We start from the raw sequence: 24,922 nt of genomic DNA on the forward strand, positions 1-24,922 counted from the left end.
TCGAGGACTACCTGTTTTTGAAGAGGCGACTGGAATGTTCTGGTTTTTCTTTGAAGACGTTTCGCTTCTCATCCAAGAAGCTTCTTCAGTTCTGACTTGGAGGGTGGAGGATGGAAGGATTTACATTCCTTGCAGACAGCTGGTCATTTGCATCCTTTTTAGGGAGTCGTTGAGGCCACTTGGAGGTTTGTCTGTGTCCTCAGGATCACCTGAGTGGTGCAAATGGGCGTGGAGTCTACAACACGGTCCTTTCAGCGCTTCCAAGAAGGCTCCACACCTATTCGCACTATTCAGGTGACCCTGAGGACACAGACAAACCTCCAAGTGTCCTCAATGACTCTCTAGAAGGATGCAAATGACCAACTTTTCTGCAAGGAGTATAAATCCTTCCATTCCCCACCATCCAGTCAGAGCTGAAAAAGCTTCTTGGAATGAGAAGTGAAACGTCTTCAAAGAAAAAACCAAAAAGTCCAGTTGCCTCTTGAAAAAGCATCTTTGGGACAATCATGATCTGAATGATTGAGAATCTCCATAGATATATACCTGTATGCTTGACTTTATTTGTAAGGCTTTTTCTTTCAAAAGACTCTTAATTCCGACCATGTCTGGAAGTTGAGTCATTTCTCTGCTTATCCAAGTAGCGAAGAAACTGCCTGAAGAACTTAGTTGGATAAGCAGTGAAATGTTCCAAATGAAAAAAGAAAAGAAGTCGCCGTCAGCAGCCGGTGCAGCTCGTAGCTGATTCTGACAGCAAGGAGGCTGGTGTGGTGCTGTGCCAGCAGCCTATGCAGCTGGCACTCGAGTCGGACAATGAAGAGGCTGGAGAAGATGTGGTGCCAGAGGCAGGGATTCAGCCAGGGCCTTCAGAACCTCCAGAAACTCCCTTAAGTGAAGAGGACGAAGAGGAGGAGCCTCTTCTCGATGCACAGGCGCGCAGAGCTGCCAAAAGGCAGGAGTGGCTCCTCAGGAGGAGGTCTCCTCGAGAGTAAGGCTTGGGGCTAATTGGCCACTCCCTTAGCCTATTTAAGGAGGAACACCGACTGAAGCAATTTGCAGGGAACAACTTCGTTCACATACCTTTGTGTCTTGTCTTGCTTATCTTATCAGCTTCCTGCAAATTGCTTCTGGGCATTCTGCCAACCATAGTAAGCTTTCAATATTATTCTTTGAATTCTTGGCGGCTGTTAATGCAATTAATTAACAGCCGTTGTTGTAAAAGACTGGTTTATTTAGTAAACTAAGGTTTGAACGGACTTTGTGTGTGCTGCGTTCTTTGGGGTCCATAGCTGGGGCAGAACAATCGCAGTTGCCATGACTCAACTTCCAGACAACTCCACCTGGATGACTTGAGAATCTTCATGGACTTTGATCATCTCCTCTTCTGTAGGAACGCAAGATTCTTGAAGATACGGTGGTTCCGTTCATGTTGGCTTCAGGCTCTACAGAACCCTTGTCTACGTCGTCTTCTCTGACCGATGGCAACAGGACTATGGTAGGTCCACAAGTGGAATTTAAAGCTAAAACGGGTGATGCCCAAAAAATATAAGCTTTTATAAGACGATACCTTATAGAATATGGTGGTGCGGTGATTAGAATGCAATATTGCAGGCCAACTCTGCCGACTGCCAGGAGTTCGATCCTGACCAGCTGAAGGTTGACTCAGCCTTCCATCCTTCCGAGGTCGGTCAATTGAGGACCCCGATTTATTTATTATTTATTTGATTTGATTTGTATACCGCCCTTCTCCAGCAGGACTCGGGACGGTGAACAGCCAAGATAAAACAGAGCATACAAAATTTAAAAAACAGTTTAAAAGGTAATTAAATCATTTCGGCCCACAATTTAAAACAACCCAATTAAAACCAACTTCAAATTAAAACCGAAACGGATGGGATCAAGCCAGCCCGGCTAGGTGAAATAAATGAGTTTTCAGGGCCCGACGAAAAGTCCGGAGGTCTGGTTTGTTGGGAGCGAAAAGTCCGGAGGTCTGGATTGTTGGGAGCAATAGGCTGACTCGTCCTTCCTTCCTTCCTTCCTTCCTTCCTTCCTTCCTTCCTTCCTTCCTTCCTTCCTTCCTTCCTTCCTTCCTTCCTTCTTTCCTTCCTTCCTTCCTTCCTTCCTTCCTTCCTTCCTTCCTTCCTTCCTTCCTTCCCTCCCAGTGGTTAGAATGCAGCATTGCAGGCTAACTCTGCCGACTGCCAGCAGTTCAATCCTGACCGGCTCAAGGTTGACTCAGCCTTCCATCCTTCCGAGGTCGGTCAAATGACGACCCGGATTGTTGGGGGCAAGAGGCTGACTCCGTAAACCGCATAGAGAGGGCTGTAAAAGCACTGTGAAGCGGTATATAAATCCAAGCGCTATTGCTATAAAGTTATTATTTTAACCTTGCCTTTAAGAAAAATGTATGTGAAGAACGGTTGAAGAACTGGGAATGTCTAGTCTAACAAAGAGAAGGACTACGGGTGACATGATAGCAGCAGTCTTCCAATATTTGAGGGGCTGCCACAGAAAAGAGGGGGGTCAACTTATTCTCCAAAGCAAAAGAAGACAGGACAAGAAGCAACAGATAGATGGTTTGGTTAATAAGACGGTAAATGAGATTGAATTCTTAGACAGGTAGGATACCAAATTGTGGCTTTAAAGGCTTAGCTCTTGTAGCCCGCTGAGGGGAAGATGTCGGCCCTCTGAGGTAAACCTTATAACCTATTATTTGTTTCGGTAGAATTTGATTGACCTAAGTTACTCGGAAGACGATAAGAAGCCAAACGAAGAGGCAAAACTGAAGACGTTATCCTGTGAACAAGATGGCGCAAAACACAAGGAATACCAACCGCGAGAGGAGAACGCGAGGTGTGTAAAAACAAAAGAGATTTCATAAGGAACATATCCAGTGATGGGATTCAGCCGGTTCGGGTGAATCGGTAGTTAAGTCACACGGTTGTTAAGTGAATCGGGCTTCCCCATTGACTTTGCTTGTCGGAAGGTCGCAAAAGGGGATCACGTGACCCCCCACCCCCCACCCCCTGCACCCGTCATAAATGTGAGTCAGTTGCTAAGCGTCTGAATTCTGATCCCGTGACCATGAGGTCGTAAGTGTAAAAAAAATGGTTATAAGTTATTTTTTTCAGGGCCATTGTAACTTCAAATGGTCACTAAATGAACTGCTGTAAATCGAGGATTAGCCGTATTGTTTTCCACCTTTCTAAAAGGGACGCGGTGGCTCAGTGACTAAGACGCTGAGCTTGTCGATTGAAAAGGTCGGCAGTTCAGCGGTTCGAGTCCCTAGTGCCGCGTAACGGGGTGAGCTCCCGTGACTTGTCCCAGTTTCTGCCAACCTAGCAGTTCGAAAGCAGGTAAAAAATGCAAGTAGAAAAATAGAGACCACCTTTGGTGGGAAGGGAACGGCGCTCCGTGCGCCTTTGGCGTTGAGTCATGCCGGCCACATGACCACGGAGACGTCTTCGGACAGCGCTGGCTCTTCGGCTTTGAAACAGAGATGAGCACCGCCCCCTAGAGTCGGGAACGACCAGCACATATGTGCGAGGGGAACCTTTTTACCTTTACTTTTTCCACCTTTCTACAATATGTTTTCTGCTCCTCAGCACTGTGAATCAGGAAGAATATCTCGAAGGCCTGAATTGGACACAGAAAGAGCAAATCCCCAGCCCAGGAGACAGATCACCCAAGAACATGTCTCTGCCACTATGCCCAGGTGGGTGGTGGTTTTATGCCTGTGCTTTTAAAAAACTTGAAAATATCAAAAGTTTTGGCTTTTTAACTACACTTATCTCGTTTTCTCCTCACCGGTGTTGTATCTACCTGGTGGGAAGAAATGCATGAATCCTTGCACCAAGTTTGAACTGAACTTCTAGAGCGGTAAAATGCAGACTAGCGTGGAAATGTCAACGGTAAATGAAGTAGAGTTATGTGAAACGTGCTAGCGGGCTTTTTGAAGTCCTTTCCTCTTTTGGGTTCAGGAAGGAAGAAAGAAAGGAGGAGGAACAAAAGGAAGGGAGGGAAAGAAGGATGGAAGAGACAGAGACAGAAAGAAAGAGAGGGAAAGAGAAAGGAAGGAAGGAAGGAAGGAAGGAAGGAAGGAAGGAAGGAAGGAAGGAAGGAAGGAAGGAAGGAAGGAAGGAAGGAAGGAAGAAAGGAGGAGGAGGAGGAAGAAAAGGATGGGAGGTAAAGAAGGATGCCCCCCCCCCCGCCCCTTCTTTCCCAGAATTTCTCAGTTCGGTCTGAGCTGTAAGTTTATTTCCACCCTTAAAAGACAAAATAGTTTGATTCTGTACAATTTTGAAAAGCCCTCCTCCTCTTCCTCCTTTCCTTTTCCCTTATCCTTTCCCTTCTCTTTCTTTCCTCCTCCTCTTCTCTTTCTTTCTCTTTCTTTCTTTCTTTTTTCTTTCTTTCTCTCACTCTCTTTCTGTCTGTCTGTCTGTCTCTCCCATCCTTCTCATTCTTACCCTCCCATCTTCTTATTCCTGTTCCTCCTCCTTCCTTCCTTCCTTCCTTCCTTTCTCTTCCCCTCTTTTTCTTTCTGTCACTGTCTCTTCCATTCTTCTTTACCTCCCATCCTTTTGTTCCTCCTCCTTCTCCTCCTTTCTTTCTTCCTTCCTTTCTTTCTTCCTTCCTTTCTTCTTTCTTCTTTCTTTCTTTCCCTCTCTTTCTTTCTGTCTCTGTCTCTTCCATCCTTCTTTCCCTCCCATCCTTTTCCTCCTCCTCCTCCTCCTTTCTTTCTTTCTTCCTTTCTTCCTTCCTTTCTTCCTTTTTTCTTTCTTTCTTTCTTTCTTTCTTTCTTTCTTTCTTTCTTTCTTTCTTTCTTTCTTTCTCTTTCCCTCTCTTTCTTTCTGTCTCTGTCTCTTCCATCCTTCTTTCCCTCCCATCCTTTTGTTCCTCCTCCTCCTTTCTTTCTTCCTTTCTTCCTTCCTTTTTTTCTTTCTTTCTTTCTCTTTCCCTCACTTTCTTTCTGTCTCTGTCTCTTCCATCCTTCTTTCCCTCCCATCCTTTTGTTCCTCCTCCTCTTTTGTTCCTTCCTTCCTTCTTACCTTTTTCTTCCTTCCTTCCTTCCTTCCTTCCTTCCTTCCTTCCTTCCTTCCTTCCTTCCTTCCTCCCTCCCTCCCTCCCTCCCTCCCTCCCTCCCTCCTCCTTCCCTCTCTCTCTCTCCCATCCTTCTTCTTTTCTTCCCATCCTCCTGCTCCTCCTCTTCCTTTCCCTTCCACCCTTCTCCCCTTTCCTCCTTTTTCTTTTCCTCCTCCTCCTCCTCCTCCTCCTCCTCCTCCTCCTCCTCCTCCTCCTCCTCCTCCTCCTCCTCCTCCTCCTCCTCCTCCTGCATAACTATGTAGAGTTCAGAATCGCTTTCCTTATGAACTGCTCTGTGCATCTCAATCCCTAATTTAAAACCTTCCCGTTCAGATGTCCTGTGGAACCAACCACTACCAGCAGAACGGAGTCCTGGCATTTCAGACATCAGACAAAAAGATTCACAGCCGGGGTATAATTTAAGCCAGCCGGTCAGTTCCCCAAAAGAAGTTAAGAGGTAAGTGCATTTTGAATGTTCCGGTTCCATGCTGGGCAGCTTGTAAACATTTAATTTATAGCAGAACTGACATCGGGGCAGACAGTCCGTAGAAATGGCATATCTTGGATTGAAGTTCCCGGATGTAACCCATCAGAAACCAGACGAGAGATTGCAGAATCAAATACCCGCCAAGTTCTTTTTGTTTACTTATTGATTTATTTTTAAAGAATTTAGATAGATGGATTAAACCCCAGAGAAGAGGGCTGGTAAACATTAACCCTAAATTTAGCCAACACGGCTTAGGTGAAACTGATTTTCTAATTCCCTTTCCATCTGATTTAAGGCCAGATTATAGAATAGAAAGGGACGCGGTGGCTCAGGGGCTAAGACGCTCAGCTTGTCGATCGAAAAGGTCGGCAGTTCAGCGGTTCGAATCCCTGGTGCCGCGGAACGGGGTGAGCTCCCGTGACTTGTCCCAGCTTCTGCCAACCTAGCAGTCCGAAAGCACGTAAAAAAAAATGCAAGTAGAAAAATAAGGGACCACGTTTGGTGGGAAGGTAACAGCGTTCCGTGCGCCTTTGGCGTTGAGTCATGCCGGCCACGTGACCACGGAGACGTCAGAATCCAAAACAATCTAGGATCAACCTGTTGAGTTGACTTGAAGACAAGTCTCCTCTCTGGAATCTTCTGGCTTCTCCCATCCAAAGAGAGCTAGTTTTTTTCTGGAGAAAGAGCTCAACAGTACTGAATTTGGTCGGTAGATGTCAGTGAAACATTGCAGATCTGCTAACGCAGGTCTGGAGCTCCGAGATTTGAGCAGGCCTGACTATGATATGATGAGGTCGCTGATCAACGGCTGAAAATTTGCAACCTGCTTCTTTTCTGTAAGTTGAGGGCAGCTCGTTCCCACACCAGGGGTGAAATCCCGCAGGTTCCGGAGAACTGGTAGCAGAAATTGTGAGCAGTTCGGAGAACCGGCAAATACCACCTCTGGCTGGCCCTAGAGTGGGGTGGGAATGGAGATTTTGCAGTATCCTGCCCCCAGGAGTGGGGAGGGAATGGGGATTTTTCAGTATCCTTCCCCTGGAGTGGGGAGGGAATGGGGATTTTGCAGTATCCTTCCCCCTGGAGTGGGGAGGGAATGGTGATTTTGCAGTATCCTTCCCCTAGAGTGGGGAGGGAATGGGGATTTTGCAGTATCCTTCCCCTAGAGTGGGGAGGGAATGGGGATTTTGCAGTATCCTTCCCCCAGGAGTAGGGAGGGAATGGGGATTTTGTAGTATCCTCCTGGAGTGAGGAGGGAATGGGGATTTTGTAGTATCCTTCCCCTGGAGTGGGGTGGGAATGGGGATTTTGCAGTATCCTTCCCCCTGGAGTGAGGAGGGAATGGGGATTTTGCAGTATCCTTCCCCCAGGAGTGGGGAGGAATGAGGATTTTGCAATATCTTTCCCCCAGGAGTGAGGAGGGAATGGGGATTTTGCAGTATCCTTCCCCTGGAGTGGGGTGGGAATAGAGATTTTGCAGTATCCTTCCCCTAGAGTGGGGAGGGAATGGGGATTTTGCAGTATCCTTCCCCCTGGAGTGAGGAGGGAATGGGGATTTTGCAGTATCCTTCCCTCAGGACTGGGGAGGGAATGGGGATTTTGCAGTATCCTTCCCCTGGAGTTGAGTGGGAATGGGGATTTTGCAGTATCCTTCCCCTAGGAGTGGGGAGGAATGAGGATTTTGCAATATCCTTCCCCCAGGAGTGGGGCGGGAATGGAGATTTTGCAGTATCCTTCCCTGCCACGCCCACCAAGCCACGCCCACAGAACCGGTAGTAAAAAAAATTTGGATTTCGCCACTGTCCCATACTCACCCTTTTTATAAAGCAGAAAGTTACACCATTGGAAATTCACCCCCACTATATTTTGGGGGTGATGTTTGTGGAAGTCACATATTGTCTTGTTGGCCCCCATGGCTTGGTGAGGTTCTTGGTGCTCTCTGAGCTTTACTACTAGGAATTCATTTCTTCTTTTATACTCTAGGCCAACTTCCCAAGGCAGCTCCAGATCTGGCCCATCGTCCCCACGTTCTCCCACCGTCCAAAGCCAATCATCTAACAGGTAACAAGGCCCACTGAAACATTTTGCCAGCCAATTACACACCTAAAGTTTAATTGATGCCGTCGTGGACCTATGCTGTACAGATCTATATTTATTTTATTTGTAACGTTTATAAAAAAGGGACACGGTGGCTCAGGGGCTAAGACGCTGAGCTTGTCGATCGAAAGGTCGGCAGTTCAGCGGTTCGAATCCCTGGTGCCGCGTAACAGGGTGAGCTCCCGTGACTTGTCCCAGCTTCTGCCAACCTAGCAGTTCGAAAGCACTTAAAAAAATGCAAGTAGAAAAATAGGGACCACCTTTGGTGGGAAGGGAACAGCGTTCCGTGCGCCTTTGGCGTTGAGTCACGCCAGCCACATGACCACGGAGACGTCTTCGGACAGCGCTGGCTCTTCGGCTTTGAATCGGAGATGAGCACCGCCCCCTAGAGTCAGGAACGACTAGCACATATGTGCGAGGGGAACCTTTACCTTTAACATTTATACTCATTTATACATTTGCTCCTCGAAGATGACGACAACTTGAGAAGGACAACATTAAACTAGCCGTTGTAGCCAAAACCTTTTGGGAAAAGTGTATTTTTGAAGTTTGGTGGCTCATAAAACAATTTTTTTTTTGGAGTTTCAAGATAATCCTTTTCCACTGATGGAATGGCCTGGGAATAGCCCAGACCTTAACCCAATGGAAAATCTATGGAGCCAACGAAAGAAACTTGTTAGTCAGAAGTGACCCAGCAATAAAACCCAGTTAATAGAAGCCATCCTTCCATCTTGGTTTCACATGAGAACAGCTGCAGAACTCAAAGACTTGGTTCCCTCCATGGGAAGATGTTGTAAGGCCGTCATTCATGCTAAAGGTTACCCAACTAAGTATTAACTGACAGGGTGATAATTTTTGCATATCTCGTTTTTTTCTACGTGCTTCATTTTTCTTCTTTATCCTATAACTGCTTTTCTAAGAGCAAATCCTTCCTAAAAGTTATTGCATTACATTCTTGATTAAATTGTCTTTCCATTGATATATAATTAGTTGGGGAGACCTGCTGAATGTTTATAGGATTGGTTTTTGTGAAAATGCGGCTTCACTTAACAGTCATCCTGCTAACTTAACAATGGCCGTGATTCGCTTATAAGAAGGGGCGTCAAACTCAAGGGCCACGAGGTGCTTAGATCTGGCCGATGGGGGAAACATCTGGAAACAGTGAAGGACCAGCCCGCAGTGCCTCTGCCAGTGAAAACGGATCTCGGGAGGATCGCACGCAGCCATCCCGAGCTCTGTTTTCGCTGGCGGAGGGTTGCAGGAGGCCGTCGCAGCTGAAAACGGAGCTCGGGAGCCCATTTTCGCTGGCAGAGCGCTCCCCGACATGAGTCACGTCGAATTGGCCGCGCCCCTCCTGGCCACACCCATCCTTTCCCCCCCTCAGGTCAAATCCAACCCTGATGCGGCCCTCAATGAAATTGAGTTTGACACCCCTGGCTTATAGCAACCGTGGCAAGGAAAGTCGTAAAATGGGGGTGAGGGGGGCAAGCAAAACCCACCTAACCGACGTTTCACTTTGTCACGGAAATGATGCGCTCGATTCTGGTCCTTTAAGTTGAGGGTTTCTGGATTGTCGTAAGTCACCCGGAAAGACTTCAACCCCTGTTTTATCGTTTCAGATCCGTCAGTGGGAAGAAACTCTGTTCCAACTGTGGGCTCCCCCTCGGAAAAGGAGCCGCCATGATTATCGAAAGCCTTGGTCTTTATTTCCATATTCAGTGCTTCAGGGTAGGTGTCTCTCAACCAGGGGGGGTACGACTTTAAGACCTCCAAAGCCCCTTCCAACTCTGTTATTCTATTCTAAGTAGAATTGCCGTTAACAGCCGCTAAATAAAAAATATGCGTCCTTCTTTTTTTCCGCGCGTAGTGCGGAATTTGTAAGGGACAACTTGGAGACGCAGCAACCGGAACGGACGTCCGGATCAAAAACGGCCTCCTCACCTGCAGTGATTGTTACATCAAATCCAGAAGTAAGTATCCAAAGCCGTTCTTAGCACGCACAAAAAATCCATCTTGATTCTTTTACTGTTTCAGCCAGAAAGGTGGTTTCCGGCATTTTCTTAGCCTGTCTGCCCCAACCGAGCCTTATAGGTAGGAGCACACCAAGGTAAAATGCTCTATTTGCAATAGCGGCAAATACTGTACCTGTAGCTGAATAGAGACGGGGAAACACAGCATTGCTTTCCATAAGAGTTGGAAATTCTCAACTCAAAAAAAAAAAAAAAAACCGGAGAAAGCCGGGCATTTGCAAATTTGTCCTCTTTTATTTCAGCCTGTTGTTCCTTTGGCGGGGAGTTCATCTTGGCTTTTAGGTTAATCGTGGTGTGTTTCAGTTTGTAGCATTGTTGTTTATGATGTAAATAAATCCTCTCACTCTTTCTCTCTCCCCCTTCTCTCTCTCCCTCCCTCCTTTCTTTCTCCTCTTTCTTCCCTCTCTCCTTTTCTCTCTCTCCCCCTTTTCTCTCTCTCCCTCCCTCCCTCCTTCTCTCCCACTGTCTCTTTTATCAATCTTTTTTTCTCTCTCCTTCTCTCTCCCTCCCTCCTTCTCTCTCTTTTTCTCTCTTTCTCTCCCCTTCTCTCTCTCCCTCCTTTCTCTCTCTCTCTCTCTCTCTCCTCTTGCTGTCGGTCTCTCCCCTTCTCTCTCTCTCTCCCCTTTTCTCTCCTTCCCTCCCCCTCTTTCTCTCTCCTTTCTCTCTCTCCTACTTTCTGCCTCCCTCCTTCTCTTTTCTGTCTCTCTCTCTCTTTCTCTCCCCTTCTCTTTCTCCCTCCTTTCTCTCTCTCTCCCCTTTTCTCTCTCAACTTCCCTCTCTTTTTCTCACTCTTTTTCTCTCCCCCTCCCTCCTTCTCTCTCTCTTGTTTCTCTCTCTTTCTCTCCCCTTTCTCTGTCTTACCCTTCTCTCTCTCCTTTCTCTTTCTCTCTCTCTCTCCCCTCTCCTTTTCTCTCTGTCCCTTCTCTCTCCCCTTTTCTCTTTCTTTCTCTCTCCCCTTCTCTCTCGCTCCTTTTTTCTCTCTCTTTCTCTGCCCCTTCTTTCTCCTTTCTCTCTCTCTTGCCCTTCTCTCTCTCCTTTTTTCTTTCCCCCTTTTGTCTGTCTCTCCTTCCCTCTCTTTCTTTTTCTTTCCCCTTCCTCTCCTTTCTATCTGTCTTACCCTTCTCTCTCCTTTCTCTCTCACTCTTTTTCTCTCTCCCCTCTTCTTTTCTCTCTGTCTCTTCTCTCTCTCTTTCTCTCTCCCCTTCTCTCTCCCTCCCTCCTTCTCTCTCTCTCTTTCTCTGCCCCTTCTCTCTCCTTTCTCTCTCTCTTATCCTTCTCTCTCTCCCTTCTCTCTCCCTCTCTCTCTCCCAAAATGTAGCTGCTGGCCAGCCAACCACTTTGTGACCCGGATCTCAGTTCCGCGTAAGATGTTCTCCAAGGAGGACCATCATCCTTTGAGTCTTGAGGCTGTTTGCCATAATGGCGTGTAAGAGCTCAAATCCATGGACTCCGTAGCTCTTGGACTCCCTCTCCAAGCTCGTGGGTCGAAAGGCTCAAATGCCTCTTTCTTCACGCGATACATCCTTTGATTTCCTGCATTCACTTACGTTACATGTATGAAGTCTGCGGCTGCACGGTTAAGCACTTTTCCCTCCCAGCAAAGCGCCTTCCAAAATATCGGTCACGCTTGGTTTTTCAAACCCGATATTTTGAAAGGAACGAAGAGGCAATAAATGATGTTTTCATTTCCTAGAAGCGGAGAATTTGAAGTTTTAACGCAAACTTTGCAGATATGCAGATATCTGCAAAACTTTGTAGCTACCCTCTAATATGCCAATATATTACTTTCATTAACTGAGTTCTCGGGAGGAGGTTGAGCAGCATCATAGAGATCAACTTTTCCGTTTATTACTAAAGAGGTAACTTTTTTAATACAGACTAGTTTGATAAAACACGTTGTAATTCTTGAAACCTTTTACTAAATATTGCCTTCCGTGGAGGGTAAGGATTCTCTCCATAAATTATTTCCCCTTCAGTCACGCCGTCTCCGAAAACCTAAAACCGGGCTTCTTGTAGTAACAGATCATCTACATATAATGTTGGCATTTTCACAAAAACCAATCCTATAAACATTCGGCGGTTCTCCCCAACTATCTGACAGATGGTACCTGGTTTGTTTGTTTTTTAAGCCGACTTTTGCTAACTGTTTCTGGCAGTGATGGGTTCCTCCCGGTTCAGCCCGGTTCGGCCGAGCCGGCAGCGGTGACAATATGATGTCACCGAAATGGTTCTCTTTGTTCGGGAGCTGGGCCCTCCCGCCCCGCCCGCATTATTCTTACCTTTTATTTGGCCCCGCCCCAATCTATTCGCTGCCTCCCGAGTCCCAGCTGATCGGCTAGAAAGAAAAAAACTGTTTAAACTCTTGCCGCGGGGCTTCAAAGGGCCACCCTACAGCTGATCAGTGTTAAAAGGCAGTGTGATGGTAGACGGGACGCTCCAAAAACAAATGAGTAGACCAGTGCCTCCAAAAATGAATGAGTAGATCGGTGCCTCCAAACACGAATGAGTAGACCGGTGCCTCCAAAAATGAATGAGTAGACCGGTGCCTCCAAAAATGAATGAGTAGACTGGTGCCTCCAAAAACAAATGGGTAGACCAGTGCCTCCAAAAACAAATGGGTAGCCCAGTACCTCCAAAAACAAATGAGTAGACCAGGATGCTCAAAAAACAATGAGTAGACCAGGACGCTCAAAAAACAAATGGGTAGACCGCTACAGCTCTGCAAGCAGTTAAAAGCCTGGTAGACCAGTACCTCTGCTAAATCCTAAAGAATTGTCACATGACCATCAAACCACGCCCACAAAATAAGCCACGCCCACAGAACCGGTAGTAAAAAAAATTAGAACCCACCCCTGGTTTCAGATTTAAACTTAAGATAAAACTCTGTGTTTCATTTTTTTACCAGGGAAAATAAATAACATTACCATGCCCCTTTTGCAGTTATTCTACAATGAGGTGGAAATCTCAGTAACTGTGAAATGGAAATTCTGCAGTAACCAGTTTAGTAACGTGGTAGGGAATAATTTGAGGAGATCTCCAAAATTTCCAATCCTTCTCTGCCAGTGGTGTTATTCAGCCGGTTTGGGTGAATTGGTGGTAAAATTATATGAAACCCACCTCTGCTCTCCAGAGAAGTGGTGAGAGTGTAAAATGTGCTCCCCTTGTAATAAATCCTAAATCCACCTTAAGAGAAACCCTGAATTCAGGGGTGAAATGCTCCCGGATCGGACCGGATCGCACGATCCAGTAGTGATCTTGGCTGGTGGCTCAGCGATGACACCGCCCGGGAGTCATTACTTCCTAGTTATAACCAGGAAGTAATGTGTTTTTTACCTTCTGTGCATGCCAGTACAGATAGTTCTCAACTTACAACCATTCGCTGAGTGACCATTTAGAGTTACAACGGCACTGAAAAAAGTGACTTAGGACCGTTTTTCACACTTAATGTGTGAGTCACGGAACGAATGAATTGTTTCCTGCAAAAGCCCACTCCCTGTTCACTCCTCTTTTGTTTCCTGTGGGAGGGGCCAATCACCTCCAAGGTGTGGCTTTACTCCTGAGTCGACCCTGCTTTCTTAGTTGTTCTTGTCTTCTGGCAGCTCTGTGCTTGAGCACACTGGAATAGGCTCCATCTGTTCCTCTGCCTCACTGCTGTCTAGCTCCCTCTCTGCCTCCGACGCAGAGCCCTCATCTGAGCTCTCCCCAGCCTCCAGGACTGGTCCAAGTTCCTCCCCAACCTCCTCACTGTCCGACTCTGCTGGCAGCTCCGCTGACCGCTGATGGGTCACAACATGTTTTAATGTTCCGAAGGGATGGCTGTGCGCTATTTTGGGCCACAGGAAAAATGGCTACTGGCATTGCTTTGATCATCGCAACAGCTGTTAACATCTGCTTTGTAAAAAAAAGAAGACATTTTTGTGTCTGACTTAACACAGATGTTTTTGTTTGCAAACCTTTACATCTCTCGTTAAGTTGCTTTTTGGGAGGATGTTTAACTTGGAAGTGGGGAATACAGATTAATTGTAATAAGTACATATTTTTGACATCTGTACGGATGGTGGTAAGGGAATCGCTAGTCACCCCAGTGGTGTGCTTTGGGTTAAATTGTGGTTTCTGTGTGTGTTTTCGCCACCCCTTTTGTGGCGAGACAGGCTCATCATGAAGAACGAGGAAGTGGTACTTGTAGCTTTTGGATTTGTGCATGCGCAACCATGATTTTGTTTCCAGGATACAATGTAAAGAGATTTGGCCAAGTTCTTTGATCACAGTGGGCTTTTATGTGGATCTACACAACTTGGCACAACCCACTGCACACTTGGGTGTGTTTAAGCTCTTTAGAAAATATACAGATCAGCACATCTGGAAGGAGCAAAAAACATGATTTTTGGGGCGTGAACATGATCTGTTCGTTGTTTTTAAAAAAACTTGGCCAAAGTTACAAAAACTTTGGCGTTCTTTTGTCTGTGAGGCTTACTCAGAAGTAAGTCCATTAATCACATTGGGATCTCTTCCCAAATTCCCGAAGAAAGGAAGGCACCCATTGAAGTCCTACCCGCGTTCATTGAGATCAAAATAATAATCGGTGCTCACAGATCGACCGACCCTTTTCATGCCTTTTTAATAAAAGAAACTAGAAGTGAAAATGCCACCATGAACGTAGCTGCCCATTGCCTTCTTCAAGGTAAATTATGAGATGGAGCCAGCCAGCTTTACCTGTAACAAAATCTGAGTTACGGTAATCAGTTATGGATCCAAGCTTCTGTTTGTGGAATCCTTAATGCTTTCTGAGCTGGCTGCTTTTCTTGCAGACGTTTCATGACCCAACTCAGTTACACCATCCGTGGAAGGAGGGAGTGGGGTTTGGTGCAAGTATCTAGAGCAGCATCTAGAACTGATGACGTGATCTAATTGAGTCATGAAACGTCCACAAGGAAACCAATCGGGGTGAAATGCTGTCGGTTCAGACCGGTTTGCCCGAACCGGTAGTAATATAATGCTACTGATTCGCACGAACCGGTATATCCTATCACCACCCACCCAACTCTGACAGCACCCAACACTTCTCTGTTCAACCCTGAGCTACGCATATTCTTTTCTACAGAGGCTTCTTTTATTTCTCCATAATGACCGATTAATCACCAGCATAGATTAAAATACCCCGGTTTTCCTTCATATTTTTAATTTTTCATGACTCTTAAGAAGTTCGCTCGCTCTTCAGGCCCCACTGATGCTGGCTGATGTGAATGTGACCCATCTATTATTTCAGTTGTTTTGAGGGGGTGGGGGGAATTTAAGAGCAGTGTCAAGAAAAAAAAAACAATTCACTATATAGCGAGTTGAAATATTAAACACATGTTTTTAAAGAGTGATTTACATGGCAATATTATAAATGTAACGGGGTGGTGTTTTTTTTAAGCGTTCCCAAAAACTGTATGTAGCTTTCCGTTCCTTTCGATGGCAGACATAACCGTGTCATAATTATTTTTATATCTACTTCATTCTCAGCACTTCCTAGTGACCCATTATTCTTTTTATTTAGAACTAATTCTGTACCCAGTATAACTGTTGATATGGCTGGTAAGCCAAAATGGCTTCAGTTACGGACAAGATCACCAAAGTCTCAAAATACCAATTATTACACTAATCTCTATTAATGATATTTATTCTAAAATGCTCTGGGAAGTAAGAAAATTGTCTAAAATGCAACTGCTTTTATAGTAAATGTTACATTTATAAATAAACATGGATTAAAATGGGTGCTGTCTTGATTTCGTGGCTTTTGGAAGGAATACAGTATAGGAATATTTTAAATGTATTTATTTCATCAAATTTAGCAACTACTCATCTCCCTCACAGTACAAATAAACATAAATAATAACCTTATTTTTATTTTATTATTTGATTTATTATTTTGTACGATGACACTACTTGTTGTGGGCTCTAAGCTTCTAGTACGAACCATGTTGCTAATTTAACACCTTTCCCTTAACAAATGTGGCAAGAAACACCGTAAAACGGGGGCAAAACTCACTGAACACATTTCTCACTTAGCGACATAAATTTTGGGTTCAAGTTGAGGACTATCTGTATCCACAAAGCACAAGAAAATATGCCACAATCGTTAGAATCCAATATTTCACGCTGGGGGTCAAAATTAGAAAACACTGCTAGGACTGCTGAACGCTTTGTTCTAGATTTCTTGCAATCTAGAACCGTACAGAACATAATGGCCTTTTCTTGTGTTGAGTACAGGAATATAAAAAAGGGGTTGAGGCAGCGGTGAAATACAAATTTTTTTACTACCGGTTCTGTGGGCATGGTTTGGTGGGCGTGGTGTGGCTTGGTGGGCGTGGCAGGGGAAGGATACTGCAAAATTCCCATTCCCACCCCACTCCAGGGGAGGGATACTGGAAAATCTTCATTCCCTCCCCACTCCTGGGGGAAGGATACTGCAAAATCCCCATTCCCTCCCCACTCCTGGGGGAAGGATACTGCAAAATCCCCACTCCCTCCCCACTCCTGGGGGAAGGATACTGCAAAATCTCCATTCCCTCCCCACTCCTGGGGGAAGGATACTGCAAAATCCCCATTTCCTCCCCACTCCTGCAGGAAGGATACTGCAAAATCCCCATTCCCTCCCCACTCCTGGGGGAAGGATACTGCAAAATCCCCATTCCCACCCCACTAGGGTAAGGATACTGCAAAATCCCCATTCCCTCCAAACTGCAAGGGAGGGATACTGCAAAATCTCCATTCCCACCCCACTCGGGGGCCAGCCAGAGGTGGCATTTGCCGGTTCTCCAAACTACTCAAAATTTCCACTACCGGTTCTCCAGAACCTGCTGGAGAAGAGTGCAGAGAAGAGCCACAAAGATGATGAGGCTAAATCATATGATGAACATCTTGCGGAACTAGGTAGCTTTAGCTAAGAAAAGAGAGGAGAGGAAGAGAAGAGAAAGAAAAGTCGAAGCCAAATAGAACTAGAAGAGAAACAGAAGAGAAGAGAAGGCAGAAGAGAAGAGAAGAAGAGAAGGAAAAGTAGAAACCAAATAGAACTAGAAGAGAAGAGAAGGCAGAAGAGAAGAGAAGAAGAGAAGGAAAAGTAGAAACCAAATAGAACTAGAAGAGAAGAGAAGGCAGAAGAGAAGAGAAGAAGAGAAGGAAAAGTAGAAACCAAATAGAACTAGAAGAGAAGAGAAGGCAGAAGAGAAGAGAAGAAGAGAAGGAAAAGTAGAAACCAAATAGAACTAGAAGAGAAGAGAATGGAATGGAATGGAGAAGAGAAGAGAAGAGAAGAGAAGAGAAGAGAAGAGAAAGAAAAGTCGAAGCCAAATAGAACTAGAAGAGAAACAGAAGAGAAGAGAAGGCAGAAGAGAAGAGAAGAAGAGAAGGAAAAGTAGAAACCAAATAGAACTAGAAGAGAAGAGAAGGCAGAAGAGAAGAGAAGAAGAGAAGGAAAAGTAGAAACCAAATAGAACTAGAAGAGAAGAGAAGGCAGAAGAGAAGAGAAGAAGAGAAGGAAAAGTAGAAACCAAATAGAACTAGAAGAGAAGAGAAGGCAGAAGAGAAGAGAAGAAGAGAAGGAAAAGTAGAAACCAAATAGAACTAGAAGAGAAGAGAATGGCAAGGAATGGAGAAGAGAAGAGAAGAGAAGAGAAGAGAAGAGAAGAGAAAAGAGACGAGATGGACTAGGGAAGACATGATAGCATCCTCCAATATTTGAAGGGCTGTGATAGGGAAGAGGGCCTTGATATATTCTCCAAACCATCTGAAGTCGAAACAAGAAGGAACAGGTGGAAGCTTCCCAGAGGAAGATCCAACCTGGGAATCAAGAAAAATTTCCTGACTGTGAACTATTAATTAATGGAACAGCTGACCTCCTGGAATTTTGGATGCTCCATCACTAGAGGTTGTCAAGAAAAGATCAGACGACCACGGTATGAGGACTCCTGCCTCGGGCAGGGGGGTTGGATTAGAAGACCTCCAAGGTCCCTTCCAGGCTTACCATTCCATCATCCTATCCTTCTAGTATTTTCTTAACCGCCATCAATCTCTCCTTCCTTCTCAAAATCCCAGGTCCTTGGATTTTTCTTCGTAGAACTCGGTTGATACTTATCCTGACCACCAGGGGGCACCATGTTATCAATTTCAGCCTGGAAATCCTTAGACGCGGAGAACGTTATGACTCTTTATGTTGGGCGGGGAATTCTGGGGGATTGAAGTCCGTCCATCTTGAAAGTTGTCAAGGTTGAGAAACTTGGTGGGACTCAACAAATCGGAGTCATTATAAGGCCTTTGCAGTTGGATGACAACAAGCAATGCGTTAGCATTTTAGGAGCTGTCCAGGTGCTGAAGTTCAGCCATTTGCACAGAAGAACCTGTGAAAGCAACGGCTGATGACTCCACCTTCCTTTAAGTTCTCAGAGCACAGACATTCAACATCTTATGTCATATCTGTTAGCTTGGTTCTTATCCCATCTTTATTATTTTAACAGAACAACAGAGTTGGAAGGGACCTTGGAGGTCTTCTAGTCCAACCTAGAAGGGACCTTGGAGGTCTTCTAGTCCAAGCAGCTTAACCACGATACCAAACTGGCTCTCTATCTATACCCAGGGGTAGGATTCAGCAGGTTCGGACCGGTTCAGATGAATCGGATGCTAATTTTACATTTGTTAATTTGTAAAAATTTTACAATTTTTCGCCGAACCGGTAGTTGCAAGACTGGCTGTCCCTGCCCACCTTGTCCCGCCCTTCCCAGGAGTCTCCACACAGCCCATTTTGAATGCCAGGTAAGTGCAGCGCCTGCACGGAGGCTCTAAGAGGGTGAAAAACGGGCCTCCTGGAAATGGGCCCACATCTGACCTCTGGAGGGCCTCCAGAGCCTGGGGGAGGCCATTTTTGCCTTCCAGAGGCTCAAGAAAAGCCTCCGGAGCCTGGGGAGGGCAAAAAATCGGGCCTCACGAAAGTCTGGAAGTGGGCTTGTTTCCGGCTTCCGGAGGGCTTCCGGAGCCGAAAGCAGGCCCCCTATGCTGTGGTGCCGGAGGCTGAGTAGGCCACGCCCACCATGGCCACGCCCACGCCCACCCAGTAACCAGGCAGAGAACCAATAGAGTTCCCACCCATAGAGTTGAGAAGGGTAATTTCACCAGTTCCAACCCTTATAAAAAAACCGGTTTGGCGAAACAAACTTCCTTTAAAGCGGTACTAAAGAGATGTGGCCGTCCGGCAGAAGGGCAATGACAGCATGCATTAAACGAGTCACCGAAGCCTCACCATTCACCGTAGCTCAAGCTTCTAATGCAAGATGAAATTAGAAGTCACAAACTGCTTATTCTCCTCTGAATGCGCTTGCGGAATGCAAAAAAAAACCATTAATGGTTTAGTGGAAGAAAGAAAAAAAAATTGTATCTTTGGACACTGATCTGGCTTTTAATTGAATTTTGATGAGATGATGGATGCCGTATTTTATTCCAAGTCTAGATACTACATTAACAAGAACGTCTGTTTGGTTTTTTTTCTCTTGGAAACTAAACTGGGAGGAGTTGCATGAACAGAGGGAGGCAATCAAGATCAAGGGAGGTACTATTACCCCTCTATAAAGCCTTAGTAAGACTACACCTAGAGTACTGCATCCAGTTTTGGTCACCACACTATCAAAAAGATGTTGAGCAGAGGTGAAATGCTCCCGGTTCGGGCCGGATCACTCGATCCAGTAGCGATGGCGGAGGATAGTTCGGAGAACCGGTAGCAAAAATCCCTGCGGCTCTCCCCCCATGCCCAGCTGAGCCGCGCAATCATCAGAGGCTGTTTTTTTTTTTACTTTTAAAAGCATTTTTTCTACAACCTCTTCGGCCGAAAAAATGCTTTTAAAAGTAAAAAAAAAAAAAAAGCCTCTGATGATCGCGTGGCTCAGCTGGGATCGTCAGAGGCTTTTCAAAGCATTTTTTCCTACAACCTCTTCAGCCGAAGAGGTTGTAGGAGGAATAAAATGCTTTGAAAAGCCTCTGACGATCCCAGCTGAGTTGCCTGATCGTCAGAGGCTTTTAAAAGCCGAAGAGGTTGTAGAAAAAATGCTTTTAACAGTAAAAAAAAAAAAGCCTCTGATGATCGCGCGGCTCAGCTGGGATCGTCAGAGGCTTTTCAAAGCATTTTTTCTACAACCTCTTCAGCCGAAGAGGTTGAAGTGGGGGGAAATGCTTTTAAAAGCCTCTGATGATCCCAGCTGAGTTGCCGGATCGTCAGAGGCTTTTAAAAGCCGAAGAGGTAGAAAAAATGCTTTTAACAGTAAAAAAAAAAAAAAAAGCTGATGATCGCACGGCTCAGCTGGGATCGTCAGAGGCTTTTCAAAGCATTTTTTCTACAACCTCTTCAGCAGAAGAGGTTGTAGGGGGAAAAAAATGCTTTGAAAAGCCTCTGACGATCCCAGCTGAGTTGCCGGATCGTCAGAGGCTTTTAAAAGCCGAAGAGGTTGTAGAAAAAAATGCTTTTAAAAGTTTAAAAAAAAAAAAGTTGGCCACGCCCACTCAGTCACATTACCCCATCACCACCAAGCCACGTCCACAGAACCGGTAGTAACAAATTTTACATTTCACCACTGATGTCGAGACTCTGGAAAGAGTGCAGAGAAGAGCAACCAGGATGATGAGGGGACTGGAGGATAAAACATACGATGAACGGTTGCAGGAACTGGGCCTGGCTGGTCTAGTGAAGAGAAGGTCCAGGGGAGACAGGAGAGCATCTTCCAATATTTGAGGGGCTGCCACAGAGAGGAAGGGGTCAACCTATTCTCCAAAGCACCTGAAGGCCAGACAAGGAACAATGGATGGAAACTGACCAAGGAGAGATTCAACCTGGAAATAAGGAGGAATTTTCTGACGGTGAGAACAATCAACCCACGGAACAGAAGTTGCCTTCAGAAGTTGTGGGAGCTTCATCTCTGGAGGCTTTCAGGAAGAGATTGGATTGCCATTTGTCAGAAATGGTGTGGGGTCTCCTGCTTAGGCGGGGGGTTGGACTAGATGACCTACAAGGTCCCTTCCACCTGTGTTAATCTGTACCTGGAGTTGCTACTTATTCTCTAATTCAAAATGTTGTTAGCTGCATCAACTAAAAACTTGCTCACGAGTTTTGTTTTTTTTTTTTAAAAAAAAGAAAATTAGTGTAACGATATAGATAAGTCACGAGTCGTTTCCTCTTCCTCTGATTCTATGGAATTATATTTCAGGGGCCACACAGTCACTTATGTCCACAATGAATAATTCAACAGTGAAACATTTGATGGTAAAACGAAAGTGGGGGCTGTATGTCCTTCCTTCCACTCCATGTGAACACACAACGTACAGTGTGTTTCAACGGTGACTTTCCAAAAATAAGGTAGGGGATCCTTGAAGTGTTTCCAGAAAGAAAAAGGGGGGGAAAAATCATTGCCGGAGCCTTTTGATTTCTAAAGGGAATGAAGGCTAATAGAGATGGTATTCTCCAACAGTGGGACTCCCAAGAGATAGTAGTGGAAGAGCAGTAGGAGAACTTATAGTAAGCTGTAGTGAAACTAGAAAGCGTGGAATAGTGAGCAGTAAGTACTACCAGTAGCATCTGAGTGCTTGTGTGGGTGTGTTACCTAGGGACCTGTGTGGTTGTGTTGATCTCTAAGGTGCTTTCGAACTCTGTTATTCTGTTATCTAGCATTGATTATGTTTGTTTATTTATTTATTTATTTATTTATTTATTTATTTATTTATTTATTTATTTATTTATTATTCGTATTTCTATGCCGCCCACTCTCCGAGGACTCTGGGCGGCTTACACCAAAGACAGTATACTAAATAGCATATTGCCCCCAACAATCTGGGTGTTGTGGCTCCATTACCTGAGCCTGTGTCATCGGCAGGAGAGGACTCCGAGAGTGAAGGAAAGGAGTTGGCAAGGCCTCCCTCTCCAGGACCCTCCTCTCTGGCAATGCCTTCGGTGTCCGTCGAAGGTCAAGAGATAGGGCCAGGGCCAAGCACGTCCACGCAGCCACAGGTGGACAGTGATGAGGGAGATGAGTCTTGGCTGGATCCTCGGCAGTGTCGCAGAGATAAGCGCGCGCAACAGAAGAAGAGGCGTGCCAGGGATTAAGCTGAGTCACTGGACCACACCCCACAGGGTATAAAAGGGGGTGTGGTGGCCGGTTCAGCTTTGTGACAAGCAAAAAAGGATATCGGACGACGTTCTTTGTATTTATTGGACTTTGTTGATTATTATGTATTGGCTCCCCAGACGAAGGGAGAAACTCCCCCCTCGTGAGTAAAGAATACCTAGCAACCAGCCACTGGATTGCTGCCAAATCTGATACCAGATTTGTTGGCTGAGTTCTTTAGCTGTTGCCTGTCTGTGGGGGTGCGTGTGTGAGACTGGGACAGAACACTGGGTCCTCATTTTACCCACCTTGGAAGGATGGAAGGCTGAGTCAACCTTGAGCTGGTGAGATTTGATCCGCTGATCTGCTGAACTAGCTGTCAGCTGAAGTAGCTGCAGTACTGCACTCTAACCACTGCGCCACTAAGGCTCCACCTTACATGGTGCTAGAAAGCAGATGATGTTCAAGATAATTCTGACCTAAATGGATGCTTTTGGAAGACTGGCAAGGATTTGCTGGCATGCCCCTCCCCAAAAAATGGCAAAACGCTATTCCAAACGCCGTTTGTGGAGTGCCAATTCAGAGAGAGCATTTCCGCGGGCACGAAGCCTAAAATGACATTACTGGAAATCAGTCACCCATCCAGGGAACGAGGGCAACAGGTCCCTGTATCCTCCTCACATGACAAATCCACGGACAGGTTTGGCTCTCCAACCCAACAAGACAGACACAGACTTCAATGGATAGTTAGAATGGCAGAAAAAACCATGGCTACCAACCTGCCTTCCATGGAGGACCTGTCTACTGCACGAGTCAAAAAGAGGGCTGGGAAAATATTGACAGACCCCCTCGCATCAGTGGTGAAATCCACATTTTTTTTTACTACCCGTTCTGTGGGCGTGGCTTGGTGGGCGTGGCAGGGGAAGGATACTGCAAAATCCCCATTCCTTCCCCACTCCAGGGGAAGGATACTGCAAAATCCCCATTCCTTCCCCACTCCAGGGGAAGGATACTGCAAAATCCCCATTCCTTCCCCACTCCTGGAGGGCAAGGATATTGCAAAATCTCCTTTCCCACCCCACTCCGGGGCCAGCCAGAGGTGGAATTTGCCGGTTCTCCAAACTACTCAAAATTTCCGCTACCGGTTCTCCAGAACCTGTCAGAACCTGCTGGATTTCACCCCTGCTTCACATCCTGGACATAAACAGTTTCAACTCCGACCCTCAAAACGAGGCTATAGAGCACTGCACACCAGAACAACTAGACACAAGGACAGTTTTTTCCCAAATGCCATCACTCTGCTAAACAACTAATTCCCTCAACACTGTCAAACTATTTACTAAGGCCGCATTACTATTATTCTCCTCATCCTTGGTCAATACACTATTCTATTCTATTCTATTCTATTCTATTCTATTCTATTCTATTCTATTCTATTCTATTCTATTCTATTCTATTCTATTGTTCTGTTCTGTTCTGTTCTGTTCTGTTCTGTTCTGTTCCGTTCCGTTCCGTTCCGTTCCGTTCCGTTCCGTTCCGTTCCATTTATTTCTGTTCTGTTCTGTTCTGTTCTGTTCTGTTCTATTCTATTCTATTCTATTCTATTCTATTCTATTCTATTCTATTCTATTCTATTCTATTCTTCTGTTCTGTTCTGTTCCATTCCGTTCCATTTATTTCTATTCTATTCTGTTCTGTTCTGTTCTGTTCTGTTCTGTTCTGTTCTATTCTATTCTATTCTATTCTATTCTATTCTATTGTTCTGTTCTGTTCTGTTCTGTTCTGTTCCGTTCCGTTCCGTTCCGTTCCGTTCCGTTCTGTTCTGTTCCGTTCCGTTCCATTTATTTCTATTCTATTCTATTCTATTCTATTCTATTCTGCATTCTCTTCTCTACTCTTCCATTCCATTCTTCATTATTCTATTCTATTCTATTCTATTCTATTCTATTCTATTCCATTCCATTCCATTCCATTCCATTCCATTCCATTCCATTCCATTCCATATATTTATTCTATTCTATTCTATTCTATTCTATTCCATTCCATTCCATTCCCCTGGAACCAATAAATGAGAAGCCCAAAAACCAGCCTGAAAACACTCCAAAAAACAGCCTGAAAATGGCCCTAAAAACAGCCTGAAAAATGGCTTGAAAAATTGCCTGAAACGGCCCAAAAAACAGCCGGAAAACAGCCTGGAAAACGGCCTGAAAAGAGCCTGAAAAATAGTCTGAAAAATGACCTGAAAATGGCCCCCAAAATTGTCTAAAAACGGCCCCAAACTTTGTCTAAAAACGGCCCCAAAAATTGTCTAAAAATGGTCTGGATTTTGGCCATTTTCCAGCGCTCCAGTGCCCGCGAAGACCAGCTGGCCAGCGCACATGTGCACGCCAAAAACCAGAAGAGCAGCTGGTGATGGCACGCATGTCATATGCGTGTCACAGGTTCGTCATCACAGCCCTAGCTGATAATTTATCTGTTTAATCCTGTAAAAAAAAAGAGAGAGAGAAATGTTCTGGAATGAAGTAAATTAAACCAAGAGAACCATATGGGCCCGTATTTCCTTTTCATTTTTATTATCAACAACCAATTAATGGTACACTTTTGTAAAACTATATGCACATGTAGAAATATTTCCCCTTTTAAATAGAAGCATTCATTTTAACCACATATAAATAAACCGGAATTCCTGAAACATAATTTATGACAGTTAACGCTCACAAAGGTATCTGGAAAAAAGGAAGGAAAAAAAAAAAAGAGAGAGAGAAATTAAAAACCCAGCCACGTGCCACCGAATCCGGTCCACGAGGCCAATCTAAAATGCAAATAATAATAATAATAATAACTCAGAAAAACCTCATATTTTTTTCCCATAAAGACACACCATTTAAGACTACAAGGAAGAGGAAAACGTTATTTATACGTCTAATTAGAGTAGACAAGTTTTGTATCAATATTAACACTATACAATTGAGTCACAGAACACAGTGATCGAAAGAGACAGAAAGGATGTTCGAAAGCATACTGGGTGACAAAAAAATGAACCTCGAGGGTTTTGTGCCTTTGAAAAAAAAAGAGTTTAAAAACCTGGAAGGGGGTGGGGGGAAAGGGGGTGA

General features: G+C 45.1%; 1 protein-coding gene across 12 annotated transcripts in view; it reads left to right on the forward strand.

Moving 5' to 3' along the window:
* LIMCH1 (LIM and calponin homology domains 1) overlaps positions 1 to 15,447 on the forward strand; it is a 207,474-nt gene extending 192,027 nt beyond the window's left edge. For all 12 annotated transcript variants that reach the window (XM_087875476.1, XM_087875471.1, XM_087875478.1 and 9 more), the window contains 8 exons: positions 1,388 to 1,492; positions 2,723 to 2,850; positions 3,603 to 3,712; positions 5,413 to 5,536; positions 7,547 to 7,624; positions 9,280 to 9,388; positions 9,528 to 9,630; positions 11,009 to 15,447. In XM_087875476.1, coding sequence (XP_087731602.1) covers positions 1,388 to 1,492; positions 2,723 to 2,850; positions 3,603 to 3,712; positions 5,413 to 5,536; positions 7,547 to 7,624; positions 9,280 to 9,388; positions 9,528 to 9,630; positions 11,009 to 11,034 — 783 coding nt within the window. In that variant the 3' untranslated portion in view covers positions 11,035 to 15,447. The remainder of the gene's footprint in view (positions 1 to 1,387; positions 1,493 to 2,722; positions 2,851 to 3,602; positions 3,713 to 5,412; positions 5,537 to 7,546; positions 7,625 to 9,279; positions 9,389 to 9,527; positions 9,631 to 11,008) is intronic.
* Positions 15,448 to 24,922: the final 9,475 nt, after the last annotated feature.

This window comes from Pantherophis guttatus, chromosome 8, assembly GCF_059756535.1.
Source record: "Pantherophis guttatus breed Tessera chromosome 8, ASM5975653v1, whole genome shotgun sequence".
NCBI lineage: Eukaryota > Metazoa > Chordata > Lepidosauria > Squamata > Colubridae > Pantherophis > Pantherophis guttatus.